The following is a 23,125-nucleotide window of genomic DNA, read 5'->3' as shown; positions in this document are numbered from 1 at the left end:
TGGTCATCTATGAGCATTTGAACATCTTGAAGAACAATCTGGACGTCTATTATTATCATCTCCACCCGGCCCAGCCAGAAGAGGACTGGCCACCCCTCAGAGCCTGGTTCCTCTCTAGGTTTCTTCCTAGGTTCCTGCCTTTCTAAGGAGTTTTTCTAGCCACCATGCTTCTACATCTTCATTGCTTGCTGTTTGGGGTTTTAGGCTGGGCTGCTAATGTAAAAAGGGTTTGTGTGGTGAAAAGGCCTATTTGTGTGGTGCTAAAATGTTATAATGTTCCTTCTCCCCACGTGAGAATATGACTCGTTGACAAGTTGACTCCCTGCATAGCCTAACTCTCACTAAAATGGCTAACATAGGCCTAACGTAGGCCTAACCGGAGAAATAAATAGAAAGGTTAAAGTGAAATCCCCAGTTTGGAAGGACATCAACACGGTAGATTGAATATGGATACACAGCCTCCACAAAGTGCGAGCAGTTAGGCCTATTTGTTTTCAATAGTTCAGTTAAGTATCAATTAGCATTATTACATTTTGTTCATTAGACCATACATAGGCCAAATAAAGTGTAAACCTGTGCAGCTGGTAAACGTTTGAGCAGTGGTGTAAAGTACTTAACTAAAAATACTTTCATGTACTACTTAAGCAGTTTTTCGGGGTATCTGTACTTTACTTTACTATTTTATTTTTGACAACTTTTACTTTTACTACATTCCTAAAGAAAATAATGTACTTTTTACTCCATACATTTTCCATGACACATAAAAGTACTCGTTCCATTTTGAATGCTTAGCAGGACAGGAAAATGGTCCAATTCACACACTTCTCAAGTGAACATCCATGGTCATCCTACTGCCTCTGATCTGGCAGACTCACTAAACACACGCTTCGTTTGTAAATGATGTCTGAGTGTTGGAATGTGCCACTGGCTATCCGTACATTAAAATAACAAGAAAATGGTGCCTCTGGTTTGCTTAATACAAGGAATTTGAAATTATTTATACTTTTACTTTTGTTACTTCAGTATATTTTAGCAATTACATTTACTTTTGATACTTAAGTATATTTAAAGCCAAATACTTTTACTCAAGTAGTATTTTACTGGGTGACTTTCATTTTTACTTGAATCATTTTCTATTAAGGTATCTTTACTTTTATTCAAGTTTGACAATGGGTACTTTTTCCACCACTGAGTTTGAGTTGCCAACAGCTTACTTATGTAGCCTATCTTTGCAGCCTATATTCGACTCTGGTAATGGTTTATTGAAGTTTTAATTAGGTATAAACTATATGATTATCTAAACAATATTGCATGTCAATGTATTGTTTTGTTATGTCAGCTATATGCTTTCATTAGGTAAGAAGGCTAATTAGAATGCTCTTTTTCTCAAAGTAATTTGAGTGATGCATCGGATTGTGAAAATAAAAATATATCATTCTTAATTCATGGCATGGTTTCCTTTTATACAATGTTGAATAGACATGCAGAGAAATCAATTAATGTGGGGAAGGGAATTACTAATAACAGCCTACTAATACCAATAATAGTAAAGCCTACTACTCTGGAGTCATAAAAACAATGACATAAATTGATGTTATATGATGGGTAACGGGTCGGCTCTTGGAACAATTCTATGCGGCGTGGTGAGGGTGCGGCTCCAAAAAACTGACCCGTGCAGTACTCTATTACATTCTAGCATGGCTATCTAGTGACTACCCTCCGAACACCTGATCATCATCAAGACATCAGAGTGCCCTCCTGTGGATGTGTAGGTGCACTGCATCTCTCTGGAAGGGTTTTGGATCAGGGCACACTGTGCTAGTAGCATGGCCTGCCTGACTGGCTGCAGTGTTGTGCTGTGTGGCATCTGTATCTGTACGTTTCTCTCTGCTCCAAAAGGCTGTGGTCATTAAGAGCAGGACCAATGCAAGAGGCCTTAACTCCACTCTGCAGACACGTTTCTCTGTCACACGTGACTGATGTCTCTCTCTGGATATCACTCTTTTATCCCATAGACACACCCTGACACCCAAGGTCATGTATAGAATATGTATATTTTCTCTGATGTCAGGGTGTCTGTGTTGGGGTAACATAATGATATCCAGTGACAATACAGTGACAGTACACTGTAATGACTGACATGGAAAAGCATACCTAAATTGTATAAGTCATATAGGCCTTATCTCCTGAATTTATTCAAGGAACATCATGGATGTTTTTCATAACCAAGGGTGTTTCAGCATTTTCAATAATGTGAACATTTTGTCATTTCTTTCAGGGTCATGAGTTGAAGCCAAAGTACAAGGAGATCTTTAACCTGAACTGGAGGGAGATAATGAGAGGAGGATAGCGCTCTAATGCTTTCTGCTCCTTCTCATCAGCCCATCTGTCACTTCAGATCTGCTAACAGAGATCCAGACAGCTAGCCTGCACGCGCTAGCAAATTCCACTCCATCTCTTTACCTCGTTAACTTGGCAATGCTCCATCCTTAAAAGACACAGCATCTCGCCAAATCTCCAGGCAGCAGGGTGCTACCACTGGACCCTACAGTGTGACTCAACAATGGAACTGTCTTATAATAATATTAAGTGAAACAAAGAGCCATCCTCTCTCTCTCTCTTACTCATCAGAACCAAATGATTTTCAGACCTTACTCGGGGTAGTAATGATGTTCATGGTCAAGGGTGACTGATACAGAAAAAGTATTTATTTCAATGAAAGAGTGTGAATGAAACCATGAAAAGCAATGGACATAACCATTGATGAGAACACAAAATTACAAGTCTAAAACTAAATTGATAAACTAAAATGTATATATATATATTGATCAAAAGTTTTATATTATTCCAGGGTTTTGCTTTATTTTTAAAAATTTCTACATCGTAGAATAACAGCTTTGCACACTCTATTTTAGAATAAGGCTGTAACTTAACAAAAAAAGTCACGGGTCTGAATACTTTCCGAGTGTACTGTATGTATCTGTTTCAATCCAGTCCAGGCCACACCACCATTGGGCAAAAACCAGACTCATCACTTATCTGGTGAGATAGGGACATCTAGTGGTGTAAAAAGAGGACAGCCCATAGAGGACATCCTACCAAACCTGTCTGTCATTGGGGATGTTGTAATCTCAGTTAACCCAGAACTGAAGTCTCGCATAATAGAGCCCCACAGTGGAGGTGTCATAATAGCCATAAAACCTAGGGGTCAAACAAGGAAATTGTTCTAATAGTTTTTTTCACCATTTAATTTTCTCATAGGGGATTTTAGAAACACTTAAATGAAGGGCTGTGTTTCACGTAGGTTTACCCTGGTGTGATGTTTTGATAATCAATTTGAAAATGGGAACAATTTATGGTAGAAAAACCATAAAAAAAAACAGATGTCCTTTTGGTGGTGGGCCACTCTTGATACACATGGGAAACTGTTGAGCGCATAAAAACTGTTCTTGCCACAAACCGGTGCAGCTGGCACCTACTACCATACCCAGTTCAAAGGCACTTAAATTATTTGTCTAGCACATTCACCCTCTGAATGGCACACATACACAATCCACATACACAATCCATCAATTGTCTCAAGACTTAAAAATCCTTATTTAACCTGTCTCTTCCCCTTCAACTACATTGCTTGAAGTGGATTTAACAAGTGACATCAAAAAGAGATCATAGCTTTCATCTGGATTCACCTGGTATGTAAAAACGACTAACTGGAGCTCGTCTGAGTGGTCGGCTGTGAAATGCCTAACTTGTGCTGATTGGTTCTGCTCAATACAGTGTTGTCCGGTTAGAACACGATGTTGAGGCCCATTACTCTCTTAATTGTCACACCACACACACGCACACGCACGTACGCACGCACGCACGCACACACACACACACACAGCTGCTTTCATTGAAGGTATTTCCTTATGCGTGGTAATGCCTTGGAATCGTATTATTGTGGTTATTTCGATACACACACAACATTCACACATTTGTGTTACTGTGGATGATAAAATGTCCTTCTCTCTTCGGATGACGATAACACTCTGACTGGAATGGGCAGGGGCAGGGTCCAGATGTGCATTTCCAAGTGCTCTGATTGGTTGGGAATGGCAGGGCTATGATGGGTGAGGGATAACTAAGGTAGGCTGAACAGCCAAACTAACAGGAAACTGAAGGGACTGTGAGGTAAAGTTAGGTAGAGAGGAGAAGAGAAGGACGGAGATTTTTACATGGTCATCTATGTCACTGAAAGAGCAGGTGTTTATAATGTTTGTACAGTCAACGTATGTTAAAATGGCTTTCCATAGACCATTTGAAAATGATAGAGACTTCTAGTGGCCATTGATGGCTTCCACCACGCTTCCGCTATTTTAAAGTAGTCATCTGGGTGGGAATTCCTATGAGTTGTAGCCTCAATGGGCTACCCATGCTGTCACATACACTCAGGCCTGTAGGGAAGCTAAAGTCATTCCGCTACCCAAGAATAGTAAAGCCCCCTTTACTGACTCAAATAGCCAACCACTCAGCCTGTTACCAACCCTTAGTAAACTTCTGGGAAAAATTGTGCTTGACCAGATACAGTGCTATTTCACAGTAAACAAATTGACAACAAACTTCCAGCACGCTTATAGGGAAGGACATTCAACAAGCACAGCACTTACACAAATGACTGATGATTGGCTGAGAGAAATTGGCTCTAAAATGATTGTGGGGGCTGTTCTGTTAGACTTCAGTGCAGCTTTTGACATTACTGAATCTAGTCTGCTTCTGGAAAAACGTATGTCACCCCCTGCTATAATGTGGATAAAGAGTTACTTGTCTAACAGAACACAGACGGTGTTCTTTATTGGAAGCCTCTCAAATATATTTTCATACAAACTTCTTCAATTTAAGAATGATGGAGGCCACTGTGTTCTTGGGGACCTTCAATGCTGCAGACATTTTTTGGTTCCTTTCCCCAGATCTGTGCCTCGAAACAATCCTGTCTCTGAGTTTTACGGACAATTCCTTCGACCTCATGGCTTCGTTTTTTCTCTGACATGCACTGTCAACTGTGGGACCTTATATAGACAGGTGTGTGCCTTTCCAAATCATGTCCAATCAATTGAATTTCATCTCGGCTGTCAATGTAATTTAGTTAGGTACAATTTTTTTGATAAGGCTTTTCATTTGAACAATCAAGTCACACTTGAGTTGACGTTTTGTTTTTATAATACCTGTATGTGCCTCGAAACAATCCGGGGAACTCCAATAAAGTTGTAGAAACATCTCAAGGATGATCAATGGAAACAGGATGTACTTGAGCTCAACTTCGAGTCTCATAGCAAAGGGTCTGAATAATTATGTAGACAAGGTATCTGTTTATTATTTTTAATATATGTGCAAACATTTCAAACAACCTGTTTTAGTTTTGTCATTATGGGGTATTGTGTGTAGATTGCTGAGGTTTTTTATTTTATTTAGTCCATTTTGGAGTAAGGCTGTAAAGTAATAAAATGTGGAAGAAGTCAAGTAGTCTGAATGCTTTCCGAAGGCACTGTACATTTCCACTATCTCTTGTTTCAGAGGTGGAATGGAACTCCTAAACGAATTCGTACATTTCCTGAGCTAGTTTGTGTGATGACATGTGAATGTGCTATAACGTCAAAAGTGATGGTAGATCACTATCCGTCTCTGACATTTAATCATGGGCGGGTTTTGTCTTCATTAGATTGCTAGTCAGCGTCTGGCTGTTTCAGACTTCCCTGTCGTTCCGACTGCAGGAGTCTGCTTCCCAGCCGCAGATGCTTCAGATGCTGCAGGGGGAAGACCACATTGAGCAGCTGCTGAAGGAGGAATTTGACATTGTCAGCAAGAGGGCTGCACAAGAGTAAGCTCAAATGCCTGATGAAGGCACGTACCTACCTAGTGAAGTTCCCAGTATGGACAGCTACTTGTTAACATTTAGGGTGGGTGGTCTTTTCATGGTCAAGTGAACTACAGGTGTATTACATATGTATTACAGGTGTATTACACATGTATTACAGGTGTATAACAGGAATGAGACCTGTCAGAAACAATGGTTTTGATACTGTAATCCAAGCTCTATTAGAATACTTTGCCATCATGTTTTTACATTTTTGAAACTTTTTTTGGTTTATATGAAGATGTATCCTGTGAACAAAATTGTTGTATTGTTACTGTATTAATTGTTTTTGGCACCATAGAATCTCTCTCAAATCAAAGTCCTTAAGAGTTGTTTTACGTGTTACATTTTATAGGGTGTGGCAAACGTGCTCATGTTCAATGTTTCGGTGTTCAAATACTAATGCAAAATTAAAGATCATGAAAAACAAAAAATATGTGGTGAGAGCTGCTGTATACAAGGGGTTGGAACCAAAACTATTTTCCAATTGTTTCGTTCAGTGTTCCAACCAGCAAAATAAAAAAGTAGCCTCCAGGTTTATACCGCTCCTTTTTTAACCTGCGAAATCAGTCTATTAAATGTTATTTTTTATTCAGCTCATTAAATTACTTCTCCAATCAGTGAATATTGAGCAGGCAAACTAGTTGTTTACATGCGTGCTGGACAGACTAGTGTAGCCTATGGCACAAGATTCGACCGCAATTTTGGGTATGGGTGAGAGGACTGAGGCATTTTATGACCAGCAAAATTTGAATTAGGTCCACAGATTTATACCTAGGAGCAGCTTCTATGGAGGAACTTCGGATGTCCTTTGAGCTAGCTAACTAACAAGCATGTGTGAAGAGAGGCACCCGAATTAAAAACACGTTTTACCTGTTTGTAGTTAATAAATCTAGCGTGAAATGTGCCAACTAGGCTTATTGGCCAATCTACAGTTGCTATATCCCATTGCTGGCTTGCTTCTGAAGCTAAGCAGGGTTGGTCCTGGATGGGAGACCAGATGCTGCAGTAAGTGGTGTTGGAGGCACTCTTCCCTCTGGTCTAAAATAAAAATGTCCCAGGGCAGTGATTGGGGACATTCCCTGTGTTGGGTGCCGTCTTTTGGATGGGACGTTAAACGGGTGTCCTGACTCTGTGGTCACTAAAGATCCCATGGCACTTGGCGTAAGAGTAGGGCTAAATTCTTAATCATCCCCAGCTTACAATTGGCTCATTCATCCCACCCCCTCCCCTGTAACTATTCCCCTGGTCATTGCTGTGAACGGGCAGGTAGCCTAAACACACACAGGCAAAGATTTTCAGCTTGCAGGCAGACACTGGATTAAGTGAGTGTCATAGGAGCTTTGTTGTGTTTTTGTTGTGAGACTAGGGGGAAAAAAATGCCTGGAACGTAAAACAGTTCCCATACTTTTAAAATAGCAGTTCTGTTTTGGAACTTCTGTTCCAGGTTTCATATCTTGAAAAACGTGCTTATCCGGTTTTTGGTTCTGTTCCCTGAACCGGTTCCAAACCCTGGTGGATACATATACATTTGTGAGAGGATCCTCAAACCAAAGTCATGTTAGTGCCAAGGTGAATATAGGAAAACAACATCCCCTGGCTACACTCCCACCCAGTGACAGCTTCCCTAACCCCACTGACATTCTAATGAAGAGAGAATGTGGAAGAGCAATTGACAACTTTATTCAGCAAAAATACATACAGGTATTATAAAAACAAAATGTCAACTAAAGTGAAACTTCATTGTTCAAATGCAAAGCATTATCAAAAAAATTGTACCTAACTAAATTACATTGACAGCCGAGATGAATTCATTCTCCATTCTCCATGGAGCTTTCCTGAGCGTCATCATTCTCTGACTTCTCATCATCTGACAAAACAAAATCCATCAACATAATTACAGAAGGGTAGTGGATCTCAAATCGCTTACGTAATAATGCCTGAAGCTGGTGTTTGGAGGATATATATTGGTACTGGTGTTAGGCCTGAGACGAAGTCACGGCAAAAAGTGCAGCCAGAAGAGCAAAGTAGCTGCATTTGCACTACGCTGTTTTCTAGGTGACATTTAATGAAACTGAAGCTAGAAAGACCGCAAACTAACTGCACTTCGTTTGACCTGTTTTCTATTGATAGTGTATACATACAAAACTGCCAGTCAAAAGTTAACACCTACTCATTCAAGTGTTTCTTTATTTTTGACTATTTTCTACATTGTAGAATAATAGTGAAGACATCAACACTGTGAAATAACACATATGGAATCTAGTAACCAAGAAAATGTAAACAAATCAAAATATATTTTATATTTGAGATTCTTCCAATAGCCACCCTTTGCCTTGACAGCTTTGCACACTCTTGGCATTCTTTAAACCAGCTTCATGAGGTAGTCACCTGGAATGCATTTCAATTAACAGGTGTGCCTTGGTAAAAGTTAATTTGTGGAATTTCTTTCCTTCTTAATGCATTTGATCCAATCAGTTGTGTTGTGCCAAGGTAGGGGGATCTACAGAAGATAGCCCTATTTGGTAAAAGACCAAGTCTACACCACTGCAAGAACAGCTCAAATAAGCAAAGAGCAATGACAGTCCATCATTACTTTAAGACATTAAGGTCAGTCAACCAGGAAAATGTCAAGAACTTTGAACGTTTCTTCAAGTGCAGTCACAAAAACCATAAAGTGCTATGATGAAACTGGCTCTCATGAGGACCACCACAGGAATGAAAGACCCAGAGTTACCTCTGCTGCAGATGATAAGTTCATTAGAGACACCAGCCTCAGAAATTGCAGCCCAAATAAATGCTTCAGAGTTCAAGTAACAGACGCATCTCAACATCAACTGTTCAGAGGAGAATCAGGCCTTCATGGTTGCAAAGCTGGTTGAGAGAATGCCAAGAGTGTGTGAAGTTGTCATCAAGGCAAAGGGTGGCTATTTGCAGAATATCAAAATATAAAATATATATTTTGATTTATTTGACACATTTCTGATTACTACATGATTCCATGTGTTATTTCACAGTTTGTTTTCACTATTATTCTACAATGTATACAAGAGTAAAAATAAAGAAAACCCCTTGAATGAGTAGGAGTTCAAAAACTTTTGACCGGTAGCGAACAGCCATAAAAATGATGATGCTTCGTGATTTCGACTGGCTGACGAAAGCTGCCTGCCTGATCCCGACACATTCATTACTATGGGACATCTGGAGATTGAATTTGAATATTGAAACAATGTTGCAAATGTCAGAGAGACAGCAAGGTTTATAGAAATCTCCAAAGTTGAAAACTAGATGTTAGTCTAAAATGTGAGAATGTCTAGATGCTTTTTAAAGTGCAGAGTTTATAAAGTTCATAAAGTGAATGGCTGGACTGTCGAGACAGTGGATTGCGCAGTCTGATGGAACAGAGTAAATAGCATTTTAACGTCATCGATTTAGCCGGTGGTAACCTTTGGAATAGAAACCGTCTGGAATGCAGTTAACAAATTAACATTCTGGATCAGACCCACCCCTTGTATAATGATCGCCACACAGTCCAGCATACCCATAGCCCAGAGCACAACGGCAACAGTCATACTTACTCTCCAGTGTCTGCTGTAGTTCCTGGATGGTACTGAGGAGCACATGGAACTGTTTCTTCCTCAACTCCAGCTGAGGGACAAACAGACAATATATTCAGAAAACACCATAGAAATCTATAGTTAAATCAAATGTTATTTGTCAAATGCGCCTAATAATAGGTGTAGACCTTACAGTGAAATGCTTACTTACAAGCCCTTTAACACTTATTTTTCTTTAAACTGCATTGTTGGTTAAGTATTTACTAAAATAAAATGAAGTAAAAAAATAATGATTTCTTGAAGAGCAACAATACAATAACATTAACAAGGCTATATACAGGGTGTACCTGTACAAAAATTAATGTGCGGGGGCACAGATTAGTCGATAAGAAAGTCAAATAAAACACAGGAAACAGGCCTACCTTATCTTCCACATTCTCTTTGATGTGAGACAACTGCTGGAGCTCTTTGTCAAGTGCCTCCAACTGCCTGTGGTGAAAAAAAAATGAAAAAAGATCACATTTAAAATGAATATCGGCATGTGCATGTATACCTGTACATGTTGGCTGCCTCCATTAAAACATGTAGAGAAAAGAGGCCGTACACTCACTTCAGTGTTTCATGGCGATCTGGATGTTGCTGGATGACCTTTGCCAGTGCATCATACTCTGCAAAATTAAAGGACACCAGCGACATTTAAGTTTACTCCAGTACCAGATTCCTGTACTAAAAGTATTGACACAAGACTAATCAAATTGTGCAAGTTAAAACAATAGATCATTTCCCCAAAATGTATATAGCCATCTTGCACTTTAATACATATTTAAGTGAACCCGGGTTAACCTCACCTTGACGATTCTTTCGTATTCTCTTTGCCCTCTGGATCTCCTTTTTGCATTCTGATATTTTATCATGTGCTGATGTGATGTTTTGTTCTGAAGAGAAAGAGAATCAAATATGGCGTGATTATAAGTTCTGACAGTAGAACAGTGTAATGCAGGGTTGCCTAACTCAGTCCAGGAACGGGAACCCTTGTGTAAAGGACTGAGATGCCATTTCTCTCACCAATGTCAGTGTATATTTTCTCATAGTTTTCCATTTCCCGGAGGTTCATGTCATACACCAACAAGGTCTTCCCCATTGAGAATTCACATTGTGCCAATGTACCCAACATCCTCTGGTACTGTGTGAATCTGCAAAGAGGAATACATTACAATTTCACTTTGAGATAGTTTACATAACAGTTGATGTAAACATCAACGAAAGTCAAACACCATTGGTCAATCTGTTAAAATTGAATCGAATTCAATTTTAACAGATTGACCAATGGTGTCATATATACATATACACACACAAAACTGTGGACACCCCTTCAAATTAATTGATTTGGCTATTTGTGTCACATCCATTGATTACAGGTATATAAAATTGAGCACACAATCTCCATAGGCAAACATTGGCAGTAGAACAGCCTTACTGAAGTGCTCAGTGACTTTCAGCGTGGCACTGTCATAGGATGCCACCTTCCCAACAAGTCAGTTTGTCAAGTTTCTGCCCTGCTACAGCTAGCCCGGTCAACTGTAAGTGATTTTACTGTGAAGTGGAAGTGTACCTCTGGGAGCAACAACAGCGAAGTGGTAGGACACACAAGTTCACAGAAGAGGACCACCGAGTGCTGAAGTGTTGCAACACTCACTACCAAGTTCCAAACTGCCTCGAAGAAACGACAGCAAAATAACTGTTGGTTAGCAGCTTCACGAAATGGGTTTCCATGGCCGAGCAGCCACACACAAACTGGAGTGGTGTAAAGCTCGCCGCCATGGGACTCTGGAGCAGTGGAAACGCGTTCTCTGGCGTGACGAATCATCCTTCACCATCTGGCAGTGTGACGGACGAATCCGGGTTAGGCGGATACCAGGGGAACGCTACCTGCCCTAATGCATAGTGCCACCTGTAAAAGTTAGGTGGAGGCGGAATAATGGTTGAGGGCTGTTTTCATGGTTTGGGCTAGGCCCCTTATTTCCAGTGAAGGGAAATCTTAATGCTACAGCATACAATGACATTCTAGACGATTCTGTGCTTCCAACCTTGTGGCCACCATTTGGGGAATACCCTTTCCTGTTTCAGCATGTCAATGCCCCTGTGCAAAAAGCCAGGTCCATACCGAAACGGGTTGTCGAGATTGGTGTGGAAGAACTTGACTGGCTTGCACAGAAACATGACATAAAACCCTTCAAACACATATTGGATGAATTGGAAAGCTGACTGCGTGCCAGGCCTAATCGCCAAACATCAGTTCCCGACATACCTTATGCTCTTGCGGCTGAATGGAAGCATAGTGCCCTTTATTTTGTTACAGTTTTAATATTCATCAATGCATCAAACGGTTGGCTGGACTTCACTAAAGACCCGTAGATCTCCACATTACTCCTTTTTGTTTACAAGGACCTTCTTCAAAAACATACACCTTATCGAACTTAGCTGTTGAAGTGTGGACAGAATTACCAAACCACTTCACAGGATTGGTTAACTCTTGAGGTTCCTAGGTTCTCCACCGAGCTAGGTAAATCTGCTTTTAGTTTTAATGCCCCATACTGCTGGAACAAAATTCAAGAAGACATTTCATCTTGATGTTCTGGTGCTGTTTAGGCAATTTAAAGTATTGATTTGGGACTTATTTGTGGAGGAATCCAACTGTTTTTCTTAGTGATTTGTGCGGTTCTATTTGTGCTTTACATCTAGCCACCATATGATGTGTATATTCGTGTTGTATTATACTGGGTGCATTTGAAAAAGAGACCTAGGTCTCAATATGTCTACTGTTAGAATAAAATGTTAAATAAAACACAAATACATAAACATTGTCAGTCAAATCAACCTCTCCTTGAAAGCAATGATTGGTGGTAGCTAACGTTAGCTAGTAAAAACAACGGCGTATCACACAGGGCAGAGCAGTCACGTTTACCCTTCTTCAGGAGACCCAGTTGAATTGCACCATTTGGTGAAGCTCTTCAACAGAACATTGATACGTCTGTCGTCTCCAGCTCCGTCTCCATCAATGAGAAGACGTTTTCGAATAACTTCGTCTGTAATGGAGAAGTTCGCAATGAGCACATTGACCTCCAGACCTACAATCTTTGCAAGCTAACTTTAGCTTCATGGCTGCTAAACTACATTCACACTGGTTGATCATGACAAACTCAAAAAAGGTCCGACATGGACACTTATGTAAAATTATGTAGTTAGCCAAACACAAGAGATATGTAGCGCCGATCACCACGTACTCATGAAATACTGAACACAATGATTCACTAGCTAGCACATTAGCTTGCATACCTAACAAATACATGTAACGGTAGCTAGCCAAACAATGTAGCTGAGGCCTTCAATAAAATATTAAAATGTAAATTTCAAAGATGCAGAATTATTTAAGACAGGTATGTGCTTCATGATTAAGAAACCAATTTCAACACATTGGGTAATATCAAACGATTAACGATATTACCATCAGTTACTGCACCCATTTGCCCAGCACGAAGTTTCTTCTTTGAATAAAACGTTACTTGTTCAAGGAAATATGCTGCGCTAAAACAACTCCGACGTGGGAACTCGGAAATCTTCGACGTCAGTGCGCTCAAGACAACTGGGAACTCGTTAAAAAAAACACTCCGACTGTGAAAAATCGATGTGAACGGCCATCCAACACGGAATTCTAGTCAGAAACTCGGGCATCTTCTTAGAACTCAGAGCTGAAGATCACTGGCGCCATGATTTGACCTCGTTTTTTCCGAGTTCCCAGTTCTTGAAAGATCCAACAAAGACAAGTTTGGAAACTCTGTGGCACCAATAAACAAGGCTACTGGAAATGCCCCACCTTTATAAAACATATAAAAAAAGACACGGATTGGTCAGAAGGCCTCGTGTTAATTGTGACAGCATGCGACTCACATGAAACTGCCCTCTTCGTTCACCATTACGGTGCATTTATTTTGCTGAAAATTGTTACTTGGCCCCTTTGACGAGACACAAAATGGCACCAGTTTCAGATCTTTGAAACCGCGTGCTGGCAGCGCAGCGACGTGCGTGCTGGTGGAGTGACGTCTGCGTCCCATAATGCATTCTGGTAAACAGACATGGAAGCACCTGGTAAAGACCTCCACAGTCAGTGAGCATTGCATTCGTTCTTTTTTTCACGATCTTCTTACTTTAATATCTGCCACATTCAACAGATTTTCACCTATCTGCCATCATATTTGCACCTCCAACGTCCAGGACCCTTGTAAGTGCAAATACATAATGTTCCTATTAAGGCTGTTAATTACTTATGCTGTGCTTTTGCCAGCTTCATTGGAAGACATGGCTGGCCAGCTAGCTAGCTAGCAAGCTTACTTGGGCTAGCGCTAATGTTAGACGCTCTTCGATTGATTGCAAAATTAGCTACATTTTGGTGAGATGGGCATCTTTTACAGCTAATTTCACAGTCAGATGATATATTTTGTGTTTGAATCTGTAGTTATGTCATGAGTTATGTCATGTTATTCACTTGGTTTTAAGTGATGCAATCTGGAATCCAACATTCCCAGAGCTAACGTTAGCTAGGCAACTGTCAATTTGCCCATGGTGTCAGTCTGAGATGCAAGTACAGTCCCTAACTAATATAATACTAGTATCTAATATACTAATACCAGAACCAGTATCTGGGCAGAGGAGACGATGCATATGACGAGTTCATCATCTCCTCTGCCCAGATATTGGTTCAACTAATACCTAGCTACCATATAGCTATGTTGTTTAGCTAACTAGTTAACTTCACATAGACATAACGTGAACGTGTTTAACTTCTGTTTCTGGCAAGCTGTTGGCTACTTGGCCAACTAGTTTTTTTGTGCCTTATTTTAGCAGCTAACTTTAATTAATTGGTGCAAATGTAGGGTAATTCGACAAATTGTTGAACTTGTGAACATAATCGTTGAGGGATGTGCACTTCACAGTACAATGTCAATGCCACCATCAGCTGTCAGATGACAAGTGTCATTTTTTCTTTTTTCCCCTCGATGAGCCACTATTAAACATGAGTAAGTATGATGTTACTTTTAAGCTTGTCTCAATGGAGTGTAAATTATGCGTAAATTATGCTATGTGCCACTGTTGTGTGGTTCATATGGACAGTCATTTGCATGATTCTAGTGTGCGTTGGTTTTTGATTAGTGTAACTGACAAACCAAACCAAAAGTAGCCTAAAGACATTGTGTAAAACAGGCTTAATATTTTTTGTTCCTGTTGCTGCAAATCTTTTTCATTATTTTGACACAAACATGTAATTTATAAAATAATACATTTGACCTACTAGATAGCTAATAGATAGCATCAAGTTAACAAGTGGTTTCGCACCATGTCACCCACCATCTCAGATTGTTCTGAAATCGTTTCTGTAGTTAGAAACAGATAAGATTAGCATTCCTGCAATGTTATTTTGTTGATATATATAAAAAAAAATGTAATCCCTTTTTGTCCCTAATTTCGCTTAACCCTGAAGCCAGCCGCACCAATGTGTCGGAAGAAACACCATACAACTAGTGACCTTGTCAGCGTGCATGCGCCCAGCCTGCCGCAGGAGTCGCTAGAGTGCAATGGGACAAAGACATCCCGGCTGGCCAAACCCTCCCGTAACCCGGACGACGCTTGGCGAATTGTGCGGCGCCCCATGGGTCTTCCGGTTGCAGCTGATCCTGAACCAGGATCTCTAGTGGCACAGCTAGCACTGTGATGCAGTGCCTTAGACCACTGTGGCACTCGGGAGGCCCTTGAAGTATTATTTGATATCTGAGAAATTAAGATAATTGATTGCACCCAAATTGGCAATTTTATAGGATGAATATAATATTGAATAAATATAGTACCTATCATCCTATTTGGGCCAAACTCTTTTCTATCAATGAGTAAGACATGAGGAATCCAAAGAAATGGTCAAAAGCCACTCATGGACTCTTCCACACCCCACCCCACACCACACCAATCCCACACCAACCCCACTACTTGTCAGTTGGCTGACAAGTAGTGTAGAGTTGCGGCTCGGAGTATTGTTTCTTCATTCTATGTAATGTACTCTATGTGAATTTGATGATGTTTTTTTCCCCCTGTTCAGAGAAATTAGTCATTGAAGTTGTTAGGCTTATGTCCCATCCTACCTCCTGATATTACCAGGTTCTGACCATGAGATTATGCTGTTCCTGCTTTTTGGTGATTTTTAAATTTATTTTAATAATCCGCCCCCTCAATGTTAAAGGGATAGTTGACCCCAATTACAAAATGACATATTTGTTTACGTACTCTGTATGCAGTCTATGGACAAAACTAAATACATGCTCTTCAACCCATTGCTGCCCGCCCATCCAGCATCACTACTCTGGACGGTTCTGACTTAGAATATGTGGACAACTACAAATAACTAGGTGTCTGGTTAGACTGTAAACTCTCCTTCCAGACTCATATTAAGCATCTCCAATCATCCAAAATTAAATCTAGAATTGGCTTCCTATTTCGCAATCAAGCATCCTTCACTCATTCTGCCAAACATACCCTCGTAAAACTGACCATCCTACCGATCCTCGGCTTCGACGATGTCATTTACAAAATAGCCTCCAACACTCTACTCAACAAATTGGATGCAGTCTATCACAGTGCCATCCGTTTTGTCACCAAAACCCCATATATTTCCCACCATTGCGACCTGTATGCTCTCGTTGGCTGGCCCTTGCTTCATACTCGTTGCCAAACCCACTGGCTCCATGTCATCTACAAGTCTCTGCTAGGTAAAGCCCCGCCTTATCTCAGCTCACTGGTCACCATAGCAGCACCCACCCGTAGCACGCACTCCAGTAGGTATATCTCACTAGTCATCCCCAAAGCCAATTCCTCCTTTGGCCACCTTTCCTTCCAGTTCTCTGCTGCCAATGACTGGAACGAACTGCAAAAATCACTGAAGCTGGAGACTCATCTCTCACTAGCGTGAAACACCTGCTGTCAGAGCAGCTCACAGATCACTGCACCTGTACATAGCCCATCTGTAAATAGCCCATCCAACTACCTCATCCCCATACTGTATTTATTTATCTTGCTCCTTTGCACCCCAGTATCTCTACTTGCACATTCATCTTCTGCACATCAATCACTCCAGTGTTTAATTGGTATATTGTAATTACTTTGCCACCATGGCCTATTTATTGCCTTACCCCCCTTATCTTACCTCATTTGCACACACTGTATATATACTTATTTTTCTACTGTATTATTGACTGTATGTTTGTTTATTCCATGTGTAACTCTGTGTTGTTGTATGTGTCGAACTGCTTTGCTTTATTCTTGGCCAGGTCGCAGTTGTAAATGAGAACTTGTTCTAAACTAGCTTACTTGGTTAAATAAATTTAAAAAATGAAGTTTGAAAATACTAATATAGGTACCATTGACTTGCATTGGATTTCTGCCACAAATGCTAAAAAGTTAGAATTTGACACAGTGGCCAACGAACCCAAAGCATGGGTTGCTGTCATAACTTGTCCATAGGCTGCTTACAGGGTAAAAATAGCCCTTTAACATTTGAAGTGGGTATTTCTTAAAACCTTTTTCACCTAATAGAGGGAAGCAGCACCATCTAGTGGTTAGGACATAGTGACATCAGGTGGTAGGATGGGACATAAACCTAACAACTTAAATGACTAAGGGGAAAAAAACATCACCAAATTCACTGAGAATACATAGAATGAAGAAACAGTACTCTGAGCCGCAACTACATACTCGTTGTGGGTGTGGGAGTCCCTGGGTGGCTTTTGACATTGCTTTGGATTCCTCATGTCTAACTCATTGTTTTGAAAGAGGTTTGGTCCAAATTGGATATTTATTGAATATGACATGAATCATATGAATTAAAATTGCCAATTTGGGTGCAATCTATTAGGCTAATTTCTTAGAGATCAAGTTATATTTGAATCGAAATAATATCAAATGAATGCTAATCTTATGTTTCTCATAACCAAAATGATTTCAGAACAATCTGAGATGTGTGTCAAATCCTCTTTCTTGTGCTTTTAGAGGTGGAACGACCCAAGTGACTCACTATTAATTTGCGTGTAGACTTAATGCAGCTAATGCTAGCTAACCAGTAAATAAACAAACTAACCTTGGCATTTTCTGGCTCTCTGGATTTCAAAGTGATTAGGCCTACTTGCTAGTTGTATAATTTGGAAAATGTGGCTTTTGAATGAACTAGGCATAACTCCTCTAATAATAATATATGCCATTTAGCGGATGCTTTTATCAAGAGTCTTAGTTATGCCTGCATACATTTTACATGTGGGTGACCCGGGAATTGATCACACAACCCTGGTGGTGCAAGCGCCATGCTCTACCAACTGAGCCATACAAAACCACGAGATAAGGTCTCTCCTATCATTGCTAATGGAGCCTACACTATGTTCCTTACTATGTAGGGCTTAGCGATATGCCCTAAAAATCGTAACTCTATTTTTTTTAAATTTAAATAATACTTTTTATTACTTTTTTTTTTATAGACGTATGGACAATTCATGATGTATATCTTTAAATAAAAAAATATGTTTGGTTTCTCGAAATAAGCTTTGTTGCATAAACGTCAATAGACTGCATCTAAAATGATACCTATACTAAATATAAGCCTCCCACATCCATAAGATTCACTAACCTGCTTTCTTCCAATAATCACTGATCTGTCAAAGAAAATGTTTTTTTTAAACAAATGTAACCAGAACCATGCATAATGCACATCCACTAGTAATGACCAACTTCTTGTAGCAGGCATTATAGAAAAAATGTACACAGCTCTCATAACCAATCTCTCAAGCACAAGCCCACGTGCTAGTGAGTAACCAGTTAATCTTTATATTTAATATCTAGCCAACTTGGATCTATTTGCTTGCTAACAAGGTGGAACGGTTGAACTGTTATGAATACACCCTCCTGTCTGTCTTCAACTGTTTCAACAACAGCCTATTCACTTTGTTTATATATTGAAGTCAAGTGGCCTACCTCGTTAAGAAGATGCATATTTGTCAGAATGAGAACAAGTTTCCAATGTTCTGCTCATTGCACATTTATAAAACACAGACTAGACAGCTAGCACATGACAGTCTGTGGCTAAAATGCTGCGCGGTACAGGTAGCAGCGACAGAAACTGAGCATTCATTTTACACAATCATGTTAATTGATAAGCTTGTTTTTTGTAGGGTCTTCTCTGTTCTACTTTTTGGGAGTTGAGACATGAAAAAGGATAACCTCTCCTCTATTACAGTAATGTGTTTTCTGTGTCCATATGACCTATTCTGTTGGACCAAAACCTCAAATGCAAATAGCGAGTTTAAACCGCTTGCTGTTAGAGAGGAAGAAGTTCTCTTTCGTTGTTGTGATTGGCAGAGGGAGGAGCTTGGTGTGTGTGACTGAGAAAGTGTACAGAAGGAGCAAAGGAGACGATACCAAAAAGAGAGAATGCTCATAAAAAAAATTAAGAGAAACTATATTCTTGTGATACAGGCATTTGGAACATTGTGCTAAAATATACATTTGGTTTCATAAAATGAAATTGATATATCACCCAGCCCTTCTACTACGCTTAGCCTAGTAGACCTAGGCTAGTTGAAGTCGTTATGTAGCCTAGGTCTATATTGTGATTTAAGGACGTGTACAGGCCTCACTAGTATGTGCAGCTGAACGAAAATGGAAGAAAATGACATTCTTCCACTCCCTCTTCTCTACCTTCTCTTCCTCTGTATCTGCTGCTAAAGCCACTTTCTATCACTTCTGCCTCTAACCCTAGGAAACTCTTCTCCTCCTTCCCGTCCCTCCTCCCTCTGTGGACGACTTTGTCAGCCACTTTGAAAAGAAGGTTGACGACATCCGCTTCTCATCGACTCCTATTGAGTCCACTGGTCCCACTCACAAAGAACTACCCAACGCATTGATATTTTACTCTCCTCCCTTTTCCAGATCATCTCTGGAGACCTCCCATGGTCCTTTGTAGCTGAATTGGTAGAGCATGGCGCTTGTAACACCAGGTAGTGGTTTTGATTCCCGGGACAACCCATACGTAAAATGTATGCACGCACGACTGTAAGCCGCTTTGGATAAAAGTGTCTGCTAAATAGCATTTATTATTATTATTATTATTATTATTATTATTATTATAATTTATATTATTCCTCACTTCAACAACTCATCCCTGACCACTGACTGCGTGCCCTCTGATTTGAAGATGGTCAGAGTCGCTCCCTTCCTCAAGAAACCAACACTCGACCCCTCTGACATCAAACTACAGACCGGTATCCCTTCTTTCTTTTCTTTCCAAAACACTTGAGTGTGCTGTCTATGACTACCACTCTCAATCTTTTTGACGCTAACCAGTCAGGCTTCAAGACGGCTCACTCAACGGAGACCGCTCTTCTTTGTGTCATGGAGGCACTATACTCTGACATGACTGACTCTCTGTTCTCATCCTCCTAGATCTATCTGCTGCCTTCGACACCATGAACCAACAGATCCTCCTCTCCACCTTCTCAGAGCTGGGCGTCTCATATTGGCAGGTCGCACCTACTAGGTGACGTGGAGAGGATTTATGTCTGCACCAGGTCCTCTCACACCAGGGCTCGGTTTTAGGTCCTTTCCTCTTTTCTCTATCCACCAAGTCACTCGGCTCCTTCATATCTTCACAAATGATATCTCTCCGATCACTGCTATGCAGATGACACTCAACTTATTTTCTCCTTACGCCCTTCTGACACCCAGGTGGCAACACAAATCTCTACGTGCCTGTCAGACATCTCAGTTTGGATGTTGGCCCGCCACCTCAAGCTCAACCTCAACAAGACGGAGCTGCTCTTCCTCCAGGGGAAGGTCTTCCCGCTCAAAGACCTCTCCATCACAGTTGACAACTCCACGGTGTCCCCCTCCCAGAGCGCCAAGAACCTTGGCGTGACCCTAGAAAACACCTGATCGTTCTCTGCAAACATCAAAGTAGTGACTCGCTCATGTAGGTTCATGTTACAACATCCATAGAGTATGAACTTTCCTCACACAGGAAGCATTGTAGGTCCTTATCCAGACACTTGTCATCTACCGTCTGGACTACTGCAACTCTTTGTTGGCTGGGCTCCCCGCTTGTGCCATCAAATCGTTGCAACTTATCCAGAATGCCGCAGCACGCCTGGTATTCAACATTCCCAAGTTGTCCCATCTCACCCCACTCCTCCGCCCATTCCACTGGCTTCCAGTCGAAGCACGGATCTACTTCTAGACCTGGTGCTTGCCTACGGAGCAGCAAGGTGAACTGCACCTCCCTACATTCAGCTCAAACCCTACACCCCAACCTGAGCACTCCGTTCTGCCACCTCAGGTCTCTTGGCCCCCCCCACCCCCAGCTATAGTGGAAATGAATCCAGATTATTGTCACTGTAACAAACAGTGCTCTAAATCTCATCGTGTTTTAGGGCAATCCCCAATAACAACACAAAACTTGGTTGACTGAAAGTCGTCTGTTCTTTTGACCAATCGATTGGTAGAACATTTTTAACATGTATTTTTCCATTATATAGACACACCCTATGTGTTTTCATAAAATCAAGTATGTGCATTGAGCTTACGGTTTGATGAAATAAGACTAATGCCTCGAGGGCATTAGAAGAGAAAAAAATCTAGCCTGACCCAACTATTCTCCTCGCTTTTGTTCGACATCGACATTTTCGTGAAACAATTTAATTTATAATTAAGTCTTCATATCTCAAAATAATTGTCATGTGGTTATTCAAAATTCTTTCCAAATGAAAATGAGAAACCTTAAAAGTAACTTATATTGCAGACTGTCAAAGTAGTCTACATAAAGCCAACAAATAAAAACAACAACAACAACATTGCAACCTGCATGTAGAAAATAACCTGATAAAATAAATATCCTATAAATCACATTGGCTACACATGGGCTGTTTGCAACAAACTTTAAACATTGTATCAACTATTAACTTTGGGTCCAGCCCAAAGCTTGTCTATTTGCACAAGGGATAAGAAGCAGTGCTTGACTTGGGCAAGAACTCACCGGAGCTGAGTACTGGCACCTCAAATGTTCTACTGCTTGAGCTCCTGTTCCTCTTATAGAATATTAGCTCCAAAATATTGAGTTCCTGCACCTAATATAAACAGTATCAGCACCCAAAATAAGTACCGGAAAATATTTTAGTCCAAGTCTAGCACTGATAAGAAGTAATCGGGTAGGCCTCTCTTATGACATTTCCACTGGATCAGAGCATGATATGTTTCCCTTTCACGCTGAGTGGTTATCGAAAGGGAGAGAACTGGGAAGATTTTTCAAATCATTCTCAATGGATGTAAAAAACAGACTTTGTTTGCTTGCAGTTTGAGGTGAAGAAAACATTCCTTTGAGGAGCTCCCCAGATCATTGGTGATGGTGTGTTAAGCCAATCAAAAATACTATCAGATCCCCAAATGGGTACATTTATATGTCTACATTTAAGTGCAGGCCAGATAGCCTATAATCAAATAAATGTTGATTTGTCACATGAGCCGAATAGCCATTATCGTGACATGCTTACTTACAAGCCCTTAACCAAAAATGCAGTTAAGAAAATATTTACTAAATAAACTAAAGTAAACAATTAAATTAAAAGTAATAAAATGACAATAACGAGACTATATACTTCTATAGGTCTACTTCTATGCATGTGAGTCTTAACTCAACATTTGACAGGAGTGCTCCAAACAAAAGATGACTAAATTGACGAACTCCCAAATGGAATAAAATCAACTAAAAATGGTTTCTCACAAGTGTAGCATAGGTTGTGCACTCTGCAAACAATGTGTCCACTCCGACAATGAGAAGGGGATGACAAATAATAATATTGAAGGCATGAACATAAATGACTGTAACCAAAGTAAAACATTTTAGATTAGACATTTATAGGAATTAACGGTAAATGTACTACTGGTGAAATATGTAATGGGGAATTGATATACACTAACAAAGAATTTACACAATGCAGTTATGAGACAATGAATGTGCACAAATTGGTGGGAGAGAGAGCATACTGAATAGAGAAGTGTGTTGGCCATGCAGCATTTACGGTGATACGGCCTCAGCAGACGTCAGGGCGTTCATACTTCTTGTGCTTTGTGGAGCAGAGCTGTTGTCAAGGAAGTGAATTTGTGTTTTCTACAGGATGTACCGCCCCCACCTATAGTCAACCAATCATATCAATGCAGAGTTATACAGAGCCCTGCGCAATGTTACAACATTTGGGAGGTGCATGGCGATGTGGTACAGAGTTTGATTTGGCCTCTGGCCTCTCACACTCTCCATATGGTGCCTCTAAGATATATAGAGTTGAAGTCGGAAGTTTACATACACCTTAGCCAAATACATTTAAACTCTGTTTTTCACAATTCCTGGCATGTAATCCTAGTAAAAAGGCCCTGTTTTAGGTCAGTTAGGATCACCACTTTATTTTAAGAATGTGAAATGTCAGAATAATAGTAGAGACAATGATTTATTTCCACTTTTATTTCTTTCATCACATTCCCAGTGGGTCAGAAGTTGACATACACTCAATTAGTATTTGGTAGCATTGCCTTTAAATTGTTTAAC

The 23,125-nt window shown here is 40.3% G+C and overlaps 2 protein-coding genes across 6 annotated transcripts in view; one reads left to right on the top strand and one right to left on the bottom strand.

The window, feature by feature from the left end:
* Nucleotides 1-7,554: 7,554 nt before the first annotated feature.
* thoc7 (THO complex 7) lies at nucleotides 7,555-13,581 on the bottom strand. 2 transcript variants are annotated; one of them, XM_021609627.3, is made up of 8 exons: nucleotides 12,956-13,581; nucleotides 12,416-12,536; nucleotides 10,516-10,643; nucleotides 10,299-10,385; nucleotides 10,061-10,118; nucleotides 9,873-9,939; nucleotides 9,472-9,541; nucleotides 7,555-7,763 (listed from the first exon to the last, which is right to left on the bottom strand). In XM_021609627.3, exons 1-8 carry the CDS (start codon nucleotides 12,972-12,974, stop codon nucleotides 7,705-7,707), a joined length of 609 nt encoding a protein of 202 aa, XP_021465302.1. In that variant the 5' UTR covers nucleotides 12,975-13,581; the 3' UTR covers nucleotides 7,555-7,704. The 2 variants fall into 2 exon arrangements, with proteins under 2 accessions (XP_021465302.1, XP_021465303.1); XM_021609628.3 differs by having other exon boundaries at nucleotides 13,399-13,562.
* LOC110527971 (ataxin-7) overlaps nucleotides 13,561-23,125 on the top strand; it is a 54,483-nt gene continuing 44,918 nt past the window's right edge. For 2 of the 4 annotated variants that reach the window (XM_090241138.1, XM_090241140.1), the window contains exon 1: nucleotides 13,561-13,729. The gene's annotated coding sequence lies outside the window, so the exon portion shown is untranslated. Of the gene's footprint in view, nucleotides 14,526-23,125 lie in introns of all 4 variants that reach the window. The other 2 variants (XM_036983463.2, XM_021609622.3) reach the window with 2 other exon arrangements.

Source organism: Oncorhynchus mykiss, chromosome 7 (genome assembly GCF_057628025.1).
Source record: "Oncorhynchus mykiss isolate SJ-2025 chromosome 7, ASM5762802v1, whole genome shotgun sequence".
NCBI classification, from domain to species: domain Eukaryota; kingdom Metazoa; phylum Chordata; class Actinopteri; order Salmoniformes; family Salmonidae; genus Oncorhynchus; species Oncorhynchus mykiss.
Note: the sequence above shows the minus strand (reverse complement) of the source record. Positions and strands in the feature narration are given on the sequence as shown.